The sequence below is a fragment of the Tachypleus tridentatus genome, chromosome 1 (assembly GCF_004210375.1).
Source record: "Tachypleus tridentatus isolate NWPU-2018 chromosome 1, ASM421037v1, whole genome shotgun sequence".
Classification (NCBI taxonomy): domain Eukaryota; kingdom Metazoa; phylum Arthropoda; class Merostomata; order Xiphosura; family Limulidae; genus Tachypleus; species Tachypleus tridentatus.
In genome coordinates, this window is record NC_134825.1 from 158,513,222 (window position 1) to 158,537,009 (window position 23,788).

General features: G+C 36.0%; 1 protein-coding gene across 1 annotated transcript in view; it reads right to left on the reverse strand.

Annotated features, from left to right (window-relative positions):
* Nucleotides 1-977: 977 nt before the first annotated feature.
* The window catches only part of LOC143228814 (potassium voltage-gated channel protein eag-like), a 164,772-nt gene continuing 141,961 nt past the window's right edge, over nt 978-23,788 (reverse strand). The window contains 4 exon segments of the mRNA XM_076460186.1: nt 978-5,170; nt 14,281-14,477; nt 19,821-20,073; nt 20,770-20,969. Coding sequence (XP_076316301.1) covers nt 4,031-5,170; nt 14,281-14,477; nt 19,821-20,073; nt 20,770-20,969 — 1,790 coding nt within the window. The 3' untranslated portion in view covers nt 978-4,030.

Sequence of the window (23,788 nt, forward strand, 5' to 3'; positions counted from 1 at the left end):
ACTGTAATTTGTTATTTGAACTTAATGTTCTTACTTTGTATGTACTATACTTGTTAGATAAGATAATGAGATCATTATTCTTCTACCGTGTTTATATATTTTTTTTAAATTAAGAAATCTAATTAAATACATTTCCTGGATTTAAAAGATAACTATATACTCCAGTAATATTTAAAACAAAACACCAGTTAATGCAGTTTTCGAAATTAGCGACAACAAAGCTGTATGGCATTTCATAATACACGTCAAGTATGGCGGTAAAAAAATATGTCGTCGTAAGATAAAACAACAACAACAAGCAAACTCGTAACTATTTTCCTCTAACTTCTTGATTTTTCAAATATTAAGATTTTGTACGAAAATACAACTGTTAATAAGTAGCTGAAAAATTAAATAATGCAATGAACTCAGATGTTTAATATGAGATGCAAGCTTTGACTGAATTTAGTGGATAACTGTAAAAACCAAGCCGAACGTAGAACGTGTTTAAAGGAAATAGACCACGCTATAATTTCAAAAAAAAAAAAAAAAAAATGTAGACTTGACTGTCCAGATATTTATGTTAGTTAAATTCGAAAGCCCCTTCTAATTTTAAGATTTCATTAAAAATATTTTATCGATTAAAAGAACTAACGCTTTTCGGTTTTTACGTAGGTAAGGACGCTTGCCTTGTACTTATCTTGCGCATTAAGTGGAAAATTATTTTCAGAATAGACCACTACATTTGTCCTTGCGTTATTCTGATGATGCCATTTTTATCTTTGCTCTAGACTTAATGTGCTAATTTCAGGGACTGTTTGTATAATTACAATGTTTAATTACTTGAAGCTTCCTCGTGGCACAGTGGTATACGGACTTTATAATGCTAAAAGTCGAGTTTGGATACTCGTGGTGATCAAAGAACAAGTGGAAATTGTGTAGGTTTGTGTTTGTTTAACTGTTAACAAACAAGCATTTACAATTATTTTCGACAAAACTGAGCTGTCAAATTCAGGTGTTTTAATTTTGACCTTCTGATGCAATTGAAACGTAGATAAGAAGCTTATTTGGTGATAAGATACATATCATCGTCATTCTTATACATTCGTTGTAAATTCACAACGAATTCATTGGTATGTTTAATCATAAACCTAATTATAAAAGACACTTTTCAAACGTACATTGGATTCGTTAATATTTCAGACCATTGAACGTAATACCAACGTGATTTTTGAAAACCTACATTGGAATCATTGTTTGTCAGATTATTAAACAAGATCTAACACATAAACTATAAAGCAAAACTGCGCAAAAACGAATAAAAATACTGTACTCTGAATATTGCGCATGCGTGTTGAAACTTGTATGTAATCCATAGAGTTTAACTTTCTCACGAACAAGAGTTTTGTTTTTACTATTGGAGGTATTTAAACGAACAAGTTTAAATCCTTTGATTTTTAATATATTCGTTTTAGATACAGTATAAAATATTACCTTACATTAATTTACACGTTATAAGAGAATAAACATTTACCATTAAAAATGTCATTCGGGTGCCTCCATCACTTAATAACTTGTAATTATGGGAATGTTTATGTTTTTGTATTTTCTCTGTGTCGAAAAGAAAGACTTGAAAACATACTCACGTGTACATATGTGTGTATATAAATACAATAACTAAAATCACCTAACAATAATAGTGATTGATGTTTATATTGATTTATAATAACAATGCAATAAAATCCAAATCTTCGATCAAGTTAATCAAACCTCAATGTTTGTCTGTTTGTTATTAAGCACAAAGCTACACAAAGGGCTACCTGTGCTCTGCCCACCAGGGGTATCGTAACCCGGAATCTAGCAGACCTATCAATGTTCCACCGGGAAGCAAACCTCAATGTTTGTTTGTTTGTTATTAAGCACAAAGCTACACAAAGGGCTACCTGTGCTCTGCCCACCAGGGGTATCGTAACCCGGAATCTAGCAGACCTATCAATGTTCCACCGGGAAGCAAACCTCAATGTTTGTTTGTTTGTTATTAAGCACAAAGCTACACAAAGGGCTACCTGTGCTCTACCCACCAGGGGTATCGTAGTCCGGAATCTAGCAGACGTACCGATGTTCCACCGGGAATCAAACCTCAATGTTTGTTTGTTTGTTATTAAGCACAAAGCTACACAAAGGGCTACCTGTGCTCTGCCCACCAGGGGTATCGTAACCCGAAATCTAGCAGACTTATCAATGTTCCACCGGGAAGCAAATCTCAATGTTTGTTTGTTTGTTATTAAGCACAAAGCTACACAAAGGGCTACCTGTGCTCTGCCCACCAGGGGAATGGTAATCCGGAATCTAGCAGACCTATCGATGTTTCACCGGGAAGCAAATCTCAATGATAACAATATATTTAAAAGAAATTCCTAAATGTTTAACGAGCTAATCTAAGATAGAACACTTGAAACAAGAAATATAAAAAGATTGTAGTTTATATATTAATCATTACGCATTACTCTCGTCTTATTCCTCTCTACGTATGATGTATCAACTTTCTTTTCCATATCTATCTGTGTTAGTTTTAAGCGCAGACAAACATACACCTTACTTGGTATCTTTTCCAAACGTGAAGTTACATATACTGGAATTATCATGATTTGTTAACTACATTTATACATAAGCTATACAAAAACAACAAGAACGTGGAAATCGTATTATTATATGACGCATCACGAGGTTTAATGAAGTATTACAGTACGTTGCAAGAGAGGATAAAGATAGTTATATATATAAATCTATTAATGACTTCTATATGCTCATGTGTATATATATATATATATATATACACCTCAATTTTACATTTGTGTCTCAGCATTCTTTCTTTGGTAAAAACAATGAAATAAGATTAAATTACACTTCATGGAATAAATATTAGGCTCTGTGTATTGATTTCACTCAATCCTCCGAGTTATTTATAACAAAGTATCGTTAAAGTAAGCTAAACTCTTATTAAAATTATAAAATTTTAAATTTGAACTTTTATTCTGGTTTGTAGTAATGAAATAATTTCAATGCATGTTTATGCTTCAAATCTCATAAAGTAATAATAAAAGCTTATTTAAAGATAGTTGTCACAATATAAAATAAATAAATAAATATATGCATCAAACCACTACTGCCTTAAGAAATAACAAATCGGTTAGAAAAATAGATTAAAGGTTTAACTCCCTTGTAGAACGGAATATGAACCGATATTGGGCTTACATGATGACGAGAAACCCACTTGAAGTAAAAATGTATTTTTAAGAGGGCTGGTATCGGTATTAGCACTTTAATTAAAATAAAGTACAGAGCAGCGTTTCGACCTTTTTGGGTCATGTTTTGTTTGACACTGGTTGACTCTCTAAGGAGGTCGAAGTGTTGTACTGTATTTTATTGCAATCAAAGCGCTAATACCCATACCAGCCGTACTGAGAATACATTGATACTGGGCTTGCTCCAACTGAAAAGACGTACTGGAAAAATCCGATCCCGTGGATTCCAGCAGATTCGTTTAGCTCAGAAAATGACTTTTTCATAAACCTTTGAACCGAAAAAAGTGGGTTAACGCCAACACTTCTTTCTAGTGGCAGTTTTATAGTTTCATTGACAACTGAATTGGAAGAAAACTCTGTTGAGAGCAACAATTAACCGAACGTTTCAAAATGAAAATTTCTACCTATTGTAAATAGGTTAATGATTGATAAACATGTTTGGTGTTTCTGAATAGTCACTCACAATAGTAACTTGAACATAAGATTAACAATACATTCTTCTGGAGAGTCGCATTAGCCATTGCATAATCATTAAAACAAAGCTTGCATATAATAATAATAGAAAAGTGATTAACTTTAATCAAAGCGACTAAGTACCTGAAACAGATAAGTTTGCAAACTTGTTCCATTTCATTTGATGTTGTAATACATATTGCAGTAAAATTGGTTCTTTCAAAAATCTCCATCTGGTATATTCTAAATATTGACAAAGAATAGTGGAGTGTTTATAATTTCATGAAGATTTATCATATGTATTGATCTTCTTTCTCACAAGAACCAAGAGAAAGAGATGTATCCCTCTCCTGCTCTTCGATTTCGTTCTCTAACATGGCTCTAACGGTCAAGTCCGTGGGTGAACTTCTTGGTGTGGGGGTCTTAGGTTTTGTTTTTGTACGGACACTTTTTCTTTTGCTCGGTAATTTGTCTGCTCCAAAATTAACGACGTCTTTCCGTGCACCAGTTTTACCACACGTATGTTTCGGATGATCGGCAGAATTGTGAGAATTATTTATTGTTGAGGATTGCCCTGGACTGGGACCACAATTAGGCACGTGCTTGAGAAGTTCAAGTATATTATCTTCTATTCTAACCAACTTTTGATTTAGCCGTTGGACTTCCAGTTTCAAGTCAACTTTCAGATCCATAAGGTTGGCGAGTATCTGTTGATAGTCGGTACTAGACAAGCTTCGTGGTGAAAAGAGGTCAGAGGAAAAATTACCACTGTCGAAGCTATAAGGCCTGCTCCCATATTTCTGTTCTTCCACATGAATATGCCGATGGTAACATTCTTTATTCTTTCCTGAACCACTGTTTGATTGGGCGCTGTCGCCATTTTCTTGAAGCAAAATTTGTTGACCATCTGGTTCAACTGTCTCCTCGATAGTTTCTTGGTGCGATAGAACTTTGGACCGCTTAGCTGGATTTTTCGCTCCCGGATTTACTATAGTTTTGAAGTCTTTAATGACATGAAGAGCATCTGTCTTTTTTTCAATTATTTCTCCCTTTTTAATCAGGTTCAAGTTTTCTGTCGCTCCCTGGTTTTCTTTGTTGTCACCGTCAACCTTTTCAGTTTTGGTTAGTCCAATCGCTGGCGTCCATTTCGCAGCCCTTCCTTTATCTGCTCCTTCAGAAATGTTCAGTAGTTTAAATATGCTGCTTCTGCTAGAGGGCGTTGCTCCACTTTCACTGAATGACGGTCGTTCCACTCGTTCTACGTCCGGACTTGGTAATGTAGCCATTTGATGGCCGGTCGAACCGTTCCTTCTGAAGCGAGAAAAGAGTTTGCGCACAAGATGGTCCTGCGAAATCTCTTGCAGAGGTTCATTCCGGCGTCTATCCCCGAGTTCTTTTTCTCTCTTCACATCGGATACCTTGCGAAATATCAACTGAAAGATACAACGCTCTTCTTAATGGAAATAAATAATAACTAAATTATTAAAAAAATAATCTACGTAAAAAATCAGTTTATAACATTGTTTTTGAATAGTTTATTTCATACTTGTAAACAGTTTTATGAAAAACAACTTTCTAAGACAAAAATGGTATAAGTTATTTCAAAAGTTAGTGGTTTTCATTAAAAAGAAATGAATAATTGTTTGAGTCAACCCAGTGATTGAATTAAAAAAATGTATGTTAAATGTTTAATATTTTTCATTGACCGGATTTGGTATTGGTATTTTCACACTCAACAGCGCTTTATTCATTCGTGCAATAAACAACAAGAGCAGAGACCCTTAAAATTATGTTTGTTTTTTGCATTTTATTCAAAGCTACACGAAAGCTAAATATGCATACCCGTCCATAATGTTTAAACTATAGAATAAAGGGACAGCAGCTATTAAACACCACCAGCTGCCAGCTCTTGGGCTGCTCTTGTTAGGCTGTATAACGGAGTTGACCTTTATTCTAATAATGCATCCATGGCCCTAAAGCGCGAGACTCAAACTAAAAAAAAATCCAGTTTTACTGTTCGGTACGCTAACCACCGGAATGCGCTCGTCTCTGATTCCTAAAGTTTGGATTTGGTTGCTCCTAATTTTGAACTACTTACCAGATGGAGGACAAGAAGTCAGCAGAAATCACTACCATAATAAATTTGTTGTTGTGACTCTTTGAGCTAAAAAGGAATTTGTTTATTTAAACTTCTGTAATGTTTGCAGAGTTGAAAGTGTGTATTATTTCAGCGGCATTACACTTACAACCTAGAATCTTCTGATGCGCATCCCGAAACCGTAACCACCAAGCCACTTCTGGTTCATTGTTTGGTAGTTTACTGGTGCCTAGATGCATAATGAAGCGTTTATGCTTTGTTCACAACAGAAATCGAACGTTAGGTTCGATTAATTGTTAGGTCTAATCTCTGTTCGTGTATTTTCTAACGTTTACAATTTAATATTGTTACGTAAGAGAGCTTCTAAAAGATATCCATTTTAAAAAACAACAACAACATCACAAAGCGATAATTTATTGTTGTAAAAGATTTGGCCCGGCATGGCCAGGTGTGTTAAGACGTTCGACTCGTAATCCGAAGGTCGCGGGTTCGACTCCCGATCGCACCAAACATTTCGCGCATAGCTATTTGAAGGCTATCTGCGCTAACTGTCCCTTATTTAGACTAGAAGAGAGACAGCTAGTCATCACCACCCACCGCCAAATCTTGGGCTACTCTTTAATGGTCACATTATAGCGACCCCAAGGCTGAAAAGGCGAGCATGTTTGGTGTAACATGGATTCGAACCCGCGACCATCAGATTGCGAGTCGAGCGCCCTAACCACCTGACCCTATATAAGGAGTTCTACCAACCATAATTAAGACCAGGTTTTATTCACGATGAGATTCCTATCTCTACAAACACTCACGAGTAGCTGAAAATCAAACGAAGTCCTTGTTATTATTATCTTATTACGTATTGTGTTGCATTCGATTTTGAAAATAAATGCAGATTTTAATTCATGCTTCAAGCGCTGGTAAAATGCTGCAACTTCAAAGTTCAAATGTATTAAAAATTAGAAAAATTTAAATCTCTGTAAGAACGGATATGCGGTAATTCTTGGAACTTTTATTTGGACAATGACTGTTTTTTTAATGTGAAACTCAAATACGATGGTAACATTGTGCTTAAACATGTACGTAGGTTGTTCTGTAGTAATTTTAGATAAAACAAGTCAATCACACGAAATTCTCCAAAGAAAAAATAAATGATTTATTCCCAAACCGACTTTATGTGATTCGTGTAACATCAATAATACATGCTTGGTTGGTTCTAGTTCTTTGGACTACTCAAACGCTGCCTAACTTTGGCGACCGTATTAGAGAAATCTCATGTAGACTGATGTGGAATGATGATTAGGACACTCGCCATCAAAGTGCGGGTCGAAGGTTCGAATCCCTGTCACCGAACATGCTCACCTTTTCAGCTATGAAAAGTTTATAATGTGATGGTTAATTCCAATATCATTATTTGTTTGCAAAAAAATAGCTTAAGGGTTGGCGGTGAATGGCGTTTACTAGCTTCCTTCCCTCTAGTCTGTCACTGCTGAATTAGGGACGACTAGCGTAGATAGTCCTTGAGTAGCTTTGCGCGAAATTAGACAACAACAAAAGAAACAAAAAAACGGTTAGTAATGGGGAACTTCATCCTCTTTCAAATTCTCTCTTATACTTTATGAAAGTTTCTAAATTCACAAGCTTACCGTACGATAAAACTTTGTACATTTCAACTTATTAATTAGACCGTAGAGTTTCAATTGCTATTGTTCTGAGGTGAAACATTACGTCTTTATTCTTATAAATAATAGAGCAGTTAGAATTAACCGTTTCGTGTAAAATCTGATACACTTTGAAGAATTGCTTTATTAAATGACTCTGTTTCTGTTTCCTAAGAGAAAAATATTTCTCTAAGGCCTTTTAGTACACACGCCAGTATCTTCATTAAGCTTACAACCTTATACGTAATATTTTCCATAAATTTTAAAATTGACCTGCTAAATCAACTTTTTTAAGTTTTCAATTCCCTCGAGTAAGATCTGTTGTTGTTTTGAAGTAAGCACAAAGCAACACAATGGGCTCTCTGTGCTCTGCCCACCACGGGTATCGAAACCCGGTGTTTAGCGTTGTCAGTCCGCAGACAAACCGCTGAGCCACTGGGGGGGGGGGGCGACACCTGCCATAAGCCAACTCTTTCCACAAATTTTCAGCTTCACCCACTAACATTTTCTGCGCATTTTTTTCAAACTCTTAACAGTTTGCGCAACTTTTCAACTTCACCCATTAATATTTTCTATAATATTTAAAATTTTTACTCTTATACCTACCACGTGCAAAGCGTAATATTGCTAGATGTTAGGCGTGGAGAATATAGAACTACGATGGTTAGAACAATTGAAACCATTTGTTTCAGTTAAGAAAAACATGACAAAAAAGTCACACAAAATTCAGTAAATAAGATAAAAGGTCATAAGGGGACCCAGCAGTAAGTCTACGAACGCACATGCTAACATCCGGGGCTTATTTCCTCGCGGTGTGAAGACTGCAGATAATCCATTGTGCAGTTTTACGCTAAGAAAATAGCAGCACCAACAACAAATTAATTATCCTACAAAGTAAAGACATTCTTTATTTCCTGCCTCCTTCTATCAAGTTTTCATTATGCCAATTTAGAAAACAAGTAATTATTTCCAATTCATTCTCTGTTCATCTAAAGTTCATTTGTTCCTATACTGATTCAATTAACACCATCATATTGGAATTATAATCGCAAAACCACACAGTGCTAATACATGGATCCTCTTAGTCATCAGATTTGGTTTGGTTTATTTGGAATTTCGCGCAAAGCTACTCGAGAGCTATCTGCGCTAGCCGTCCCTAATTTAGCAGCGTAAGACAAGAGGAAAGGCAGTTAGTCATCACCATCCACCGCCAACCCTTGGGCTACTCTTTTACCAACGAATAGTGAGAGATTGACCGTAACATTATAACGCCCCACGCTGAAAGGACAAGCGTGTTTGATGTGACGGGGGTTCGAACTCGCGATCCTCAGATTACGAGTCGAGTGCCTTAACCACCTGGACATGGTTGATTATTAGATCAAACAAACAGAACAAAATTACTATATACATAATTTTTACCACTTCAGGTGTTATTTTTCTAATGCAGCATTAGAACTGGATATCGAACAAGCCAAAAATGCTAGACCAATAATAACAAGAATCAAATTATTTCATGTGTTATTTAAAATCATATGATATCATCAGTTATTTTCTGATTATGCTTATGATATTTAAAAAACAAACAAACTTCTGTAATGTTTGGAGAACCTAACTTTTGTTCTCTTTCTGTTTTTCTTTTCTTCCTCTTTGGTATACAAGTCACTCAGTTCATCTTATGACTGATGTAATTCGTTAGTTCACCAGAACTAGCAGTTTTTGCTTTGATAAATCTGTTAGCTTTGCTATTCGTTTTATTTATACTTATTTTTTTGTCTCTGTTAGAAAATGAAACGAATTTTATAAGTTCTTAAGTCTTTTAGATACGGATATTTAATGCTGTGATTGTTTTCTAATGATCAAGATCTAATCCCACTTAATGGAGTGATCCAAATGATATCTTACTAAGTGGAGAAAGTAATCCAGATACTATCTTATTTTATAGAGGAGTACTCTAGGTGCTCTCTTATCTAATGAAGTGATCTAGGTGCTCTCTTATCTAATGGAGTAATGTAGGTGCTCTCTTATCTAATGGAGTAGTCTAGGTGCTCCCTTATCTAAAGGAGTAGATTAGGTGCTCTCTTATCTAATGAAGTGATCTAGGTGCTCTCTTATCTAATGAAGTGATCTAAGTGCTCTCTTATCTAATGGAGTAATGTGGGTGCTCTCTTATCTATTGGAGTAGTCTAGGTGCTCTCTTATCTAAAGGAATAGACTATGTGCTCTCTTATTTAATGAAGTAATCTAGGTGCTCTCTTATCTAATGGAGTAGTCTAGATGCTCTCTTATCTAATGGAGTGATCTAGGTGTTCTCTTATCTAATGGAGTGATCCAGGTACTATTTTATCTAATGGAGTTATGTAGGTGCTCTCTTATGTAATGGAGTGATCCACGAACTATTTTACTTAGTACAGTGATTAAGGCACTATCTGATCTAATGAATTTTATATTTTATTACTTCAACATTTTAATCATGAATTGACACATTTTTTTCTGTGTTAAAATACCTTTTTTGTCGTCATTTCGTTTTCAACCAACTTAGATTGTTCACTACTCTATCTATCAGTTACTGATGTAATCTCTAGTATGGTATAAAGATTAACATTGTAACACAACAGTGGTATATTTAGAATGATTGAGTAGAAAAACTTGTGGGTTGATGTTTTCGAATTCTTTCAAATTAATTGTCTAATATAACATAGCGCTGCGCTTTAGTGGAGCCATGTTTCTTATCGGAAAAAGAAATTCGCAGAATAACATCATTTTGGAAAACGGTTTGTTTGTTTGTTTTGGAATTTCGCACAAAGCTACTCGAGCGCTATCTGTGCTAGCTGTCCCTAATTCAGCAGTGTAAGACTAGAGGGAAGGCAGCTAGTCATCACCGCCAACTCTTGGGCTACTCTTTTACCAACGAAGAGTGGGATTGACCGTCACATTATACACCCCCACGGCTGGGAGGGCGAGCATGTTTGGCGCGACTCGGGCGCGAACCCGCGACCCTCAGATTACGAAGCGCACGCCTTAACGCGCTAGGCCATGCCAGGCTCTTTGGAAAATGGATGTCATAATTCTTTTACTCAGTGTCAACTCTACGTGACTCTATTCGGGATATGGTCATTCAGTTTGCTAAAAAAAGAATTATTTCCTTTAGGTACAAATATTGAAAACGTCATTCGCAAGGAAGTTCTAATAAACAACTTCTACGACATGAATTGGACAGCCTTTAGTTTTAAATTGTAGCTTGAAATACCCCAACTTTATAGGCGTTGTTGCATATAGAAATGCTATTCTGGCACTATCATATCATTTGGGAGAATAAATGTTTGTCCACCCATGGGGTATAAATATAAAGAAGAGTCTGTGTGTCTTATGTGTTCTAGCCGTCCCTAATTTAGCAGTGTAAGACTAGAGAGAAGACAGCTAGTCATGACCACCCACCGCCAACTCTTGGGCTACTCTTTTACCAATGAATAGTGGGATTGACCGTCACATTATAACGTCTCCATGGCTGAAAGGGCAAGCATGTTTGGCGCGACGGGGATGCGAACCCGCGACCCTCAGATTACGAGTCCAATGCCTTAACACGCTTGGCCATGATGGGCCCAATTGTAGGTCACATGTAGGGCCCGTGTCTTTTCCTATAGCAATACCACATCGAGCTATCTGCTGAGTTTACCAAGGAAAAATTAAACCCCCAATTTTAGCGTTGTAAATCCGTGCACTTACCACTGCACCAGGGGGAGATATATAAGGAAGAATAAGAGGTGTGAGGCCTACTAAGAGAGATTCTTCTGAATGCATGTTAATATTTCTGATGTTAAATTTTAGCAAAAAAAACGTTTCCTTCTGTAAAACATTTAAATCAAAATTTTAATGTAATGCTGTAATATCAAAACTACTTTTAAAAGCCAGTTTTTACTGTATTATTTATGCCATTTTATGCTAATAAAATATGTTACATTTTTTATTTGAAACAAAATTCCTGTGCAGTAAACATGTTTTGTATTTTGGTTTCGAATAGGGTTGCTGAGCAGTTTTCTAAAGTGCAATGTCTCGTCGAGTTTCGAGAATTCTATAAACGAGTGTATAAACGTGGGCGACAAATTAAATAAAACCTTTGAAGATGGTGTGAGAACTCACACTAACATCGTTGTAAAAGGTGTTTTTTGTTTTTTCAGTTTTAAGAGAACTTCTTGAAAGAGCATAATTTAAAGGACAAATATTCGATTTATCTTGGTTAGATAAGAATGCGAACTGACTGAAATACTTCAACTCTATATATTTTACAGAATTTCGAATCGTTCTACCAGTAACTTATAAATGTTGCATGACTAGCGAGCAATGTGCCCATGAACCTTTCTCGTCTGCGTTGTTTTTTGTGAAAAACCGACAAATCGTGAAATTTCGATCAGTAGAAAAGGCTTAAGGGCTTACACATTTTTTCGAATAACGATTACACAGGCCTGCGAGTTTAAACTTTATAATTTATTTTGGTTTTTATAATGGTTGTTCCATAATTCAGCTACGCAGATTTAGATAATAATATTCATTTTTTCTATCACAAAAAGATTTTTTTAGAAATTGATGAGGTTTGGTTTTAATTTCGCATAAAGCTACACGAGGGCTCTCTGCAGTAGCCGTCCCTAATTAAGCAGTGTAAGATTAGAGGGAAGGCAGCTAGTCACCACCATCCACCGCCAACTCTTGGGGTACTTTTTTACCAACGAATAGCGGGATTGACCGTCACATTATAACGCCTCACGTTAGCATGTTTGGTGTGATGGGGATTCGAACCCGCGAATTACGAGTCGAGTGCCTTATCCACTTGGCCATGCGAGCCTTAAATTGTGAAGGAAAAAAAACTCTTAATTATATCGCATTATTATGTATTTTACAGCATTGAACATTTTTTATTATTATGTTTTAGTTCTAGAACGATCGATAAGATTCTTACGTCGCGATTGATCTGAAGAATTTTTTAAAAAAATAACAAAATGTGACCGGTTTAAATGAAGATAAATCACTTGTGTACAAGTATATATGAAGTTTTGTGAAAAATCTGTATCTGTTTGTTTGATTGTGGAATTTCGCACAAAGCTACTCGAGGGCTATCTATGCTAGCCGTCCCTAATTTAGCAGTGTAAGACTAGAGAGAAGGCAACTAATCATCACCACCCACCGCCGACTGTGGGGCTACTCTTTTGCCAACGAATAGTGGGATTGACCGTCACATTATAACGCCCCCACGGCTGAAAGGGCGAGCATGTTTGGCTCGACCGGGATGCGAACCCGCGACCCTCAGATTACGAGTCGCACGCCTTAACACGCTTGGCCATGCCGGGCCTAATCTGTATCTTATGGAGAAAAATGTATATCGTTTTCGGATCCAGCGTACAGAAACTACTGTGGAACTTGTAAAAAATTCGAGACAAATAATCCATCTTAGACTAGTGTTGTTGATAGATATTTCAGAAAAAAACATAATACCTTCGAATTTATGATTGGAAAACAACAGTTTTATCATATTCAGCCATTATCTTGTCTGAATAAACAGACCTTTTGTAAACCATTGTTTGACAAAAGTATCTCGCACCCCGTTAGTACAGCGGTATGTATACGGATTTACAACTCTAAAATCAGGTGTTCGATTCCCCTCCGTGGGCTCAGCAGATATCCGATGTGGCTTTGTTATAAGAAAACGCCCACAAACACACAAGTAAGTATCTGTGTGTGAAAATGTTCGTTTATGATTGCTGAACTGTTAGACCAACTGTCGCTAAAGCAGAAGGTACCCCTAGGATCTTGTCTGTATATCACTCATCTCTCTGTGCATTAAACCGTAATTTAGTTAGTACATAATATGATAATTAGTTTAGTTAGTTAGTTATCACCATTAGATTCCATCTGGGAACATAGGGCCGCAATCGCTTGCGGATTCTGCAACAAGTATTTAAGTGAGCATGTTGTTCGCGCACTGCACCGAGCCGTCCCTAATTTAGCAGTGTAAGACTAGAGGGAAGGCAGCTAGTCATCACCGTCAACTCTTGGGCTACTCTTTTACCAACGAATAGTGGGATTGACCGTCACATTATGACGTCTCCACGGCTGGGAGGGCGAGCATGTTTGGCGCGACGCGGGCGCGAACCCCGCGACCCTCGGATTACAGAAGATAATTAGTTGTATTAATATTTGACGACACAAGAGAATTACTTTGATCTACTGTTTGATAGTTAAACGGATTATCGTATTTTTCAATGGATAATAACCAGGAACACACCTGCATTCTCTCTATGTTAAAGTAATACACTTTAATCAGGAACATACCTGTGCTTTCTCGAAGTTAAAAAATTTATTCCGAACTCTTGATAAAATAGAGCCATGTGTGGCAAACACTATATATTTTTGGAAAAGGAATGTTTTTATTAACTTGTTTTTTTTTAAACTACTTTAATTTATTAGGAAATTTTTTTATACAAACTCGGACGCGTGCTGGATCCACAAATTATTTCTCTCAGAGCACTATTTCAAAATTAGGTATAGCAACAAACAGCCTTAGCAGTTTTACCATAGAAACAAAATACATTTTTTTTTTAGTAACTATGTAAGGAAGCTTAAACAATTCTCCACTAGGGGGCAAACATTTTATATGTAATTTCACATTTTCAAGCCACTAAGCCTAATAATATATAATATATTGCATTTTGCACACTTACATACAAACACACACACACACACATACATATATTTAAGAATTAAATTCTGGTCGAACTTTTAAGCCATATTATCTTACCCTGTGCCTCAGGTTGTATGTGAGAATAAGATTCCTGGCGAAAGAGTTGGCGAAGGCGTGGTAGAAGTTTAAAACCTCCAAAAGTTTATCCCTCTTAATAGCATGAATGTCACAGTATGTAAGGGCTCGAACGTTAGCGCATGACTGGCCAATGGTAGGCTCTTTCCAGAATACGTCCCCAAAGACGTCACCTTTACCTAAAACATTGGATGAATAATAATACAATTAACTGGAGTTGTGTAAGTTATACAACAGTTACACGTCGTTTGTAAGTCACTCGCTATAACTCATTTTGTTTAAGTTTGAAATTTTATTTTTATTGTATTAACAACAATGTTCTTTAAGCTAAACACCTAGTTTACGAAAAAACTTTAATGGTTACTTTATTCAACATTTTGAAAGAAAAACATAGTTTATAAGTTCAGATATTTTAACGATTTTCATACGAACGTGTTACTGCCATCGATATGAATTTTAGGGTTAAATAAGCATTTTTTATGTTATAAAAAAATAACGAATTGAAGAAATCTCCTACGTCATCGTTTTCCTATCTCCGTACATCTTGTACAGAGGGAGTCCATTAGCGTAATTGTACAATACTATCGATACATTATCTTATCTTGAGATGAACTTGGCTGAAAAAGCATTTATTAATTATCGAAAATATTAATAACGATTTTAAGTGGTGGATACATAGACCAAAAGCTACATCCAATAAAGTATATGTAAATCTGAATCTGTGTGTCAAGAATAGTCATGTTTTCCGTAAACTGTTTCATCATTTTCAGAATCTAGAACACTGGTAATTTATTCGTTTGGCAATTTAAATTAGCTTACCTGTCACTGGAGTGGTAAACTTTGCCGACAAAACTAACTGATATGTCTGGTTCTTGGAAAATTTTAAGACTATGAGACAACACAATAATCTTGTGCGTATACACGAAAAGTTCCTTTTGATCAAGTAAAATAAAATGCCCAAACTATAAGATATCCACTGAATGTACTCATGCTTGGAAAGGTCCCTCCAAATGTGTAAATACTGGGATACATCACACAGGTAGATGGGTACTCTCCATACTGTGGGTACTATTAAAGAGTTGAGAAATTCCACGTGTATTTCATCATCTCTAATAAAGTGCAGTACCACAATGATTGGTCTAAAGTTTCGGTATTCTTGGGAGGAGTATAATGTGAAACTTAAATTCCACTACTTCATGGTGAAGAGTAGGCCAAGAGTTGATGGTGTGTAGTTGACCGTCTTAACAGCTCATGGATGGCTAACGCAGTTAGAGAAGGGGAAAAATGCCCGAAATTCAACAAACAAACAAGAAAAATAACTTTGTGGAATGACGAAAGTTTATTTTACTACTTTTGAAGTGAATGTTTGTGTGGAAACATATAAGAATTTTGAAGTGATTGCATATATGGAAAAAGATAGGTGAACAGTTGGACCGAAGCTATCTTGTGCAAAATATGTGGAACTGAAACTAGTGCATTGTGTTGTGAGTGTAGTACTGTACAATGGGTGTGGGGCTTATTTGTGATCTTAAAAGAACTTAAGGAGCCATTGCGAAGTTACTTGGTCAGCAGTTAATAGGTTGTAGTAATAGGACAAAGCTTTCCATCATAAATTACACATTTGTCTCATTTCAAATTAACAACACAAACATCTCAGAATGGCCCACGCCAGTTTAGATCTCAATCTTGTGGAACCAAGAAGAAGAAAAAATAAGACCATAGTCTTTAAGATAATAATGAGACAAGTTGAAAGAGTCACGCTTTGGAAACTTAGCTAAAACATGTCTAACAGAATTTCAGTGGTTATCGTGGCCCTTAGGAGAGGCTTAAACCATGTGTTAAAATTACAAATTTTACATCGAGGATAAGAATACCAATCTTACACGAAATAGTATTTATTTATTTATTTTTGAATTTCGCGCAACGCCACACGAGGGAGATCTGCTCTAGCCGTCCCTAATTTAGCAGTGTAAGATAAGGGAGAAGGCAGCTAGTCATCACCACCCACAGCCAACTATTGGGCTACTCTTTGCTCAACCAATAGTGGGATTGGTCGGAACGTAATAACGCCCACAAGGCTGAAAGGGCGAGCATGTTTAGTGTGACACATGAAATAGAGATCTCTGTAAATCTCCTGAAACGTTTTGGCTCCTAGTTTTAAAGTTTGACAGTTTCCACCAAATCATACGAGAAGGTTTTTTTGTTGTTTTTTTCAGTTAAAACCATGAGTGAATCCATAACATCAAATTGATTTCTGTTAGAGAATAAGGACAGATGTGGAGTTTAATGAAAATCTCTGTCAAACTTTTGTCAGGTAACTGATGCAAAAGGAAATATTCTGAATGGTAAATGGTAATTACGTAATTGTTGAGCAGCTTTGATGAAGGTAATATGTTAAGTCGTATAACGTGTGGTGACATCGAAGAAGTATACGTACTATCTCAATAAAATATTTTATTTTATATGAATGAGTAGTGGATTTTCAATTAGAATTGAACGAAACTGTTGATATAATTCCACCTTCAGAACTCTTTTAACAGAAGAAAACGCAGTGAAAGACCTCAATGTTGTGAGTCGCAAAAGTGTATGTGGTGGCCCGGCATGGCCAGGTAGGTTAAGGCGTGCGACTCGTAATCTGAGGGTCGCGGATTCAAATCCTCGTCGCACCAAACATGGGGCGTTATAATGGGGTGGTCAATGCCACTATTCGTTGGTATAAGAGTAGCCCAAGAGTTGGCGGTTGGTGGTGATGACCAGCTGTCTTCCCTCTTGTTTTACACTGCTAAATTATGGACGGCTAGCACAGATAGCCCTCGAGTAGCTTTGCGTGAAATTCAAAAAACATACAAAGAAATGTATGTGTAAATATAACCATAATGAGGATATTTTAATCACTTTGCTTGCTCCCTCTATAGATGTAATGTGGAATTACAGAGGTGCGAAAGTACATATAATGTACTGCAGCAATCGAGTGCTGGATAACATTTGATATCGAACACGCCTTCTTTTAAACTAATGAAAGTACATACAGTCGTCGTTATTACATTCACCTAATCTGAAGTTGTACCGAAAAAATAATCGATACTTACGATATATATATATTATAATTCAACTCTAATTCATTCATTTCGAAGCTATAAACAGAATAAATAATTATTCTCTTATGTTCTAGCTTATGTTATTATTATTGATAAGTAATGGAAGAAGTTTATTCGAAAATAAAATACAAGATACATTGTACACATAATGGTAGTTAAGTTTAAGAAAATTACGAGATAGAACAGTACGAAGCGTAAGTGAGACTTTAAATGTTGGATACTTTTTGTTTTTAATTTCGCGCAAAGCTACTCGAGGGCTATCTGCGCTAGCCGTTCCTAATTTAGCAGTGCAAGACTAGAGAGAAGACAACTGGTCATTACCACCCACCGCCAACTCTTGGGCTACTCTTTACCAACGAATAAGTGGATTGACCGTACATTATAACGCCCTCACGGCTGAAAAGGCGAGCATGTTTGGTGCGACAGGGATGCGAACCCGAGGCCCTCGGATTACGAGTCGTACGCCTTAACCGGGCCTATGTTGGATATTTATTAAAAATAGTTAATCAGACCTTGGTATTTATATTATACATATATATATTCAGATGAGTTCACATTTCTATTTTTGGACAGCGATATAGAAGCGTACTAATTTAAGATTAATAATTTTAGTTTACATTTTCCAAAAAACATCCTTATATTAAGTTGGTTCAGCCTTGAGCAAACAGTTACAAAAGAAAATATAAAAAAAAAAGAAACTCGTTCAACTTGCTTAGTAACACTCATTTTCCAAGAAAGATTATAGAGTGAAGTTAACAAGCCGGCAAGAATATGTGTACATACTCCAGTATATATCTTAGAGCGCATAGCTTTGATACAAACAGTTACTATAGGTTCTACAACAAAGTTTATAAAGCGTAGAGAAATAGACAACATACAGTGTAGAGATAAAATGGGGTAAAAAGAAGCTAGCAATGCGAGGATATAAGCCAAGATAAAGGCTAGTATTTGCTTGCTCACCGTGTACTTTTCTAGTGGAGGTTTTATCTTTTCCCTGACAATGAAGATTGATGCCAACACGTTGGCAGCGTCGTCTTGGAGAGCGGGCTTCTCGAGAGCTTTATGTAGAAAATTTTCATAGCCCGCGTAGGCAGAATCTTCGAACCGATATCTTACACTGATCTTTAACCTGTTCAGTGCCGTAGACGAGATAACTTGTCCAAGCCGATCGGTAACACAGTGCCACGGACGAGTTAATTCGTTCTCAATAATACCTAACTTCAACGATAGATGTCAGGACCATACATGCATTTTACCTACTTACAAATTGTTTCACTTTCGATCCAAAATGGCGTCACGAATAAAGTTACAAATGAAGAAGCATTATAGTTGTATTATAGCAGCTGAAATACTTGGCAGTCAACAGGTTAAGGTAGAGGAAGTCTATTTGTCGTTACTGTCTATTTTGAAACTTCCTACCACAAAAACTGTTTATTTGCCATGAATAACCCCAATACTCTAAAGCAATGTACCATTTTGTAAGGTGCTAGTAACTTATAGGATGACGTTTCTCATCAGTTTAGTTAAATTTCACAGGAAGGACATTGGACATCAGTACTCATTGTGTCGCTATAGCAACCTATACATATACCATTTTAAAGAAGAACCCTGTATTTGCAGGATATTTATTTATTTGTCCATGAAGACTGCAAACTGCATTTGACACAGAACGTCAGTTGATTTCTTCATGAAGTCGCTAATGTCCAAGTATTATACAGCGCTATCCTTATCAAGTTATGATCGTATTTCAAATACTGTATAATGTATCTCAACACTAGCATATGATTGGATCAAGTGATTTTAGTAACTTAAATATCAAAGAAACATATGAGTGTTTCCAGGTTACAGAAAAATTTAAACTCGTGACAACCTTTTGTTTCTGGTAATACAAACTTCAAAATCCTACCCGGCTGATGTTACACAACAGAAACACAATGCTATAAGTTAATTTTAACTTATTCTTTCCTTATTAGGGATATTCCGATGGCTTATGTATTTGTAAACTAACATAAGAAGACTCTCACGTAGTTGCGAGACGGATTCATTCCAGTAACCTGATCAAATATTCGGTATGGCCAGGTGGTTAAGGCGCCCGACTCCTAATATGAGAGTCGCGGGTTCAAATCTCCGTTATATCAACATTCTCACCCTTTCAACCGTAGGAGCGATATAATGTTACAGATAATCCCACTATTCGTTGGTAAAAGAGTAGCCCAAGAGTTAGCAGTAGATGGTGATGACTAGCTGCCTTCCCTCTAGTCTTACACTGCTAAATGAGGGACGGCTAGCACAGATAGCCCTCGTATAGCTTTGCGCTAAATTCAAAACACAAACAAACAAATCTGTTCAATGCAATCTGACTTTTGATGAAAAATAATTGCTGATCTAAATTAAAAAAGAAAAAAATGACAAAATATTTCTCACCTAATATAGCCACAACTTCGTCGTCTTGTATGACCTCTAGCGACCCTGACACAACAAAGCTCAGCGTGTCAATACTCTCACCAGTGTGGTAGAGCAGGTCTCCTGGAGCGCTGTGATCCATGGTAAAATACATAGCTAATGCACGAAGACAGCCATCACTAGCTAGACGAAAAGCAGGATGTTCGTTAAACACTTTTCGGTTGAGATGGACACAAATATCCGCAGTCATATCTTTTGGACAGTAACTTAGCACCTAAAACAAATAATCGTTTTTTTGAGTAAGTGAAACCATCATTTTCCCCTTTTTCTGGCTTTTCAGTGAATATTTCTGTGAAGATTTATGGTATTACACATTAAGTCATTAGAAAATACTATTAGGACGCTTAAATTTCATAACAGGGCTTCCAAAGTTTTATATATGTGGACAGAAATTAATTTTATAAATTATCTTAAAGAATAAAATTAAAGTTATATATTACACGCAACAGTTAACCTGGTATTCAGGCTGTAGTTTGGTCAGTTTATTATTTAGGTAACACCATGATAAAGTTTTTACTTTTCACCACTAGTGTTTCGTTGAAATTCTGGTCATAAAACTTAACTAATTTCCACAAGTCCATTAGGTCTACCAAGACATATAGTATCATGATATGAGTCTCTTCTACCCCTCGCTAGTACAGCGGTAAGTCTACGGATTTACAACCCTAAAATTAGGGGTTCGGTTCCCCCCGCTAGGATCGGCAGATAGCCTCATGTGGCTTTGCTACAAGAAAACACACACACACACAACACACACACACACACACACAATCATTAAGCTTACGTTGCATTTTTTGTTTTCAATAAGTCAGTGTGCTTCTCAAATCTCAAACACACATTTATCTTATTTATAGAATGTATACCGTGCACACACACACTACACTGCTATTGGTAGGAAACAGTCATTTACCTTTTTGATGTCAATTCCTTTGCTCATGACCCATGTGGACACCACATAGTCCATAACTCGCTCGCTTAAAGCTTTCGGAACTTCATGCAGCTTCATAAACTCGCGGACATTGTTTAGCATGTCATGGTAACGGGCTGTTGCTGATGTCATCTGTTGGATGATGGTCGTCACATGGCCAAATATTGTGGCGTATAGAAGAGCTATAAGTACACATTTATGTTAAAACATTTTCAAATATGAATAAGTACTTTATTTCTACAACTACATGGTAAAAAACCCTATGAAGGAAAGCACAAATAGGATATTTGAATAAAATACCCAAACTTTTTATGATGAGATGCTTTTGGCTTTGATGCCCTTTGGCGCCTTGCTGATGACTAGAGCAGGAAACTTTTGTTAATATGTTATTTGAGAAACATAATGTTACGTTTTTGTCACACTGGTTTTAATGGGAATTTGGGAAATTATTCTCCGTTTTTAGTGTTACATTACTTGTTCTTTCTACGCATCTAATGTTAAGGATATGTGTATTGGAGTTTCATGCAGAAATCTATTGGTATCTGAGAAGAATCTGCTTTATTAATGTATAAGCAATCATCCGAGAAAGTTCGAGATATTACCTTTAAGTTTCAATAATTTGAAATGCAACGTTCGGCTCGAAGCAGTTGTTCCAATCTGTATATCATTGCAAACGTTGGTCCAAAGTTTTCATTTTCTCCCGAAAGTTTAATTTTGTTAAAATCTTCAAGTCAGCCGACCGCGTGGCATTTCAGTTACTGCTTATTGGCTGTGACGTTGGAAATCGAACGAACGTGTATTTATACAGATTTTTGATCCTCTGTAAAATAAACACACAAGCTGTTCACGCAGGGTTAACTGTTTCACGATCGAAAGATTATTTACTAATCGAAAACACAAGAAGACTACTGCACGTGTATCTCTAATTATCAATGTGCACAACGTGTTACATACTTCCTTCTTTGCTAACAGCGAGGATCGAACCTCATATGCTAGCCCTCAAATTTAGCGTTGAGCCACCAGGAGACTCTGTTTGTTATTCCTAATATTAAATAGTATTTTTGAAAGCGGAAGCTTCGAGCAGTGGTCGAGGAGAAAAAACAAATCTTGAGAGGGTGAATTGAAATTGAAGTAATTCTATTGTGTTAGTTATAGATTTGTTTCAGAAACACATGTTGAATTACTGAATTCAGTGACTCTCGAAAACAAGCTAGTTTCTGCACTAACAATCAGGTTAGTTAAAAAACAAATTTACAAACTGGTTACGACACGAGATCTGACTGATAACAGTATAATAATTTATCATGATCACAAATGATCGACGTTTGAGTACAACTTAAATGTAACGTTTATTAGCAGATAGTTAAAGTAGCTTTAGCGAACTTCTATTTAATAACAATTCTACATCATTTGACCATTATACATCGTCATTCTCGGGAATAATTTGTAAGAACGATGTCGTCATAAACCATAATTTTATATTTGCAGAGCTTTGAAGACGCTTTAATTAAACACGTGCCGATTGGAGGTTACAGTCAGTCCAAATACTTTTGACAAGTTTTTAATAAATTTAGTGATAGTTCAATTACTTTAAAAGAATTAATTAAGCTAAGATAATTTTTATAAGAAAATAAAAAGCACTCTTCATTACTGCATTATATTCCAATATTAATTAGTCACTTATTTAATTTGTTTAAGAAACAATACACGTGCTGTTCTATCTTCAAACTCCTTGATAAGATCAACCAATTTTTATGCAATACTAATGATAAAATACGTTTGCATGATAGGAAGAAACCCTGAGATTTACGAAATAGAAAGCCGATGTGGTGATATTTATATCGATCAAGGTAAAAAGAACTCAAAATACACTTTGCCTAAACATAATATTAAGTTGAAAGTTCAGCTATAGCAGAACATGTACAAATAATACAGTACACAATTTTATGGACTAAAATAATAATTCTAGTTCAACCTTACAGCACGAGTGCCAAGAACGCTCTGGGCCAGGCATGGCCAGGCGGTTAAGGCACTCAACTCGTAATCCGAGGGTCGCGGGTTCGAATCCTCGTCACACCAAACATGCTCGCTCTTTCAGCCGTGGGGGCGTTATAATGTTACAATCAATCCCACTATTCGTTGGTAAAAAGAGTAGCCCAAGAGTTGGCGGTGGGTGGTGATGACTAGCTGCCTTCCCTCTAGTCTTACACTGCATAATTAGGGACGACTAGTGTAGATAGCCCTCGTGTAGCTTTGAGCGAAATTCAGAACAAAAACAAACAAACATTTAGATAATAAGGTACTTGCGCATTTTCAGATTGCGAGTCGAACGTCTTAACCTACCTGTCCATGCTGGGCTTATCTGAATGCGCAAACGCATTTCAACTTTGATAGACATTTTGTACAATACTGTATTAAAAGCTTTTTTGAAATTTTTAAAAAGGTTTAACTTTTAATCGTAGAATAACATTACAAGTTTATTTATTGAAAGTATTAGCTGGTCTAAAGTTTAGTCTTAATTAAACTTAAGCAAAAAATATATATAAAAGTTGGAATGTTAATTTATTTCTGTATAGAATATAGGTCGTACTTTAAAAAGGCTTAACCAATACTGTTTTGCCAGCCTCTGCTAATTAAAACTAATACAGTATATCATTTATGAGTTTTTTCTCGGTACACATTCAGTTAGGGATACTAAAATAATAGTTTACTTTATTCAACAGACAGGTTACACACTTATTTTATTGGTAATTTTAATAAAACTTTAAACATGTTTCAAGTATGAAACATAAAAATATTCTATAACAATCTTTAACTGAGTTCCTAAAGAAAGAACACGATCTAGAAATACAACGTTTTTCTTTATTATTTGAAAAGTTATTTATAGATTCACGAAACACTGATTTTCCTAAATTTGACTCAAATTAAGAAATTATAATGCAGATTTCTGAATAGAGAACTAATTATTATTTTTCCGATATATGAGGCCAGTTTTCCCTCT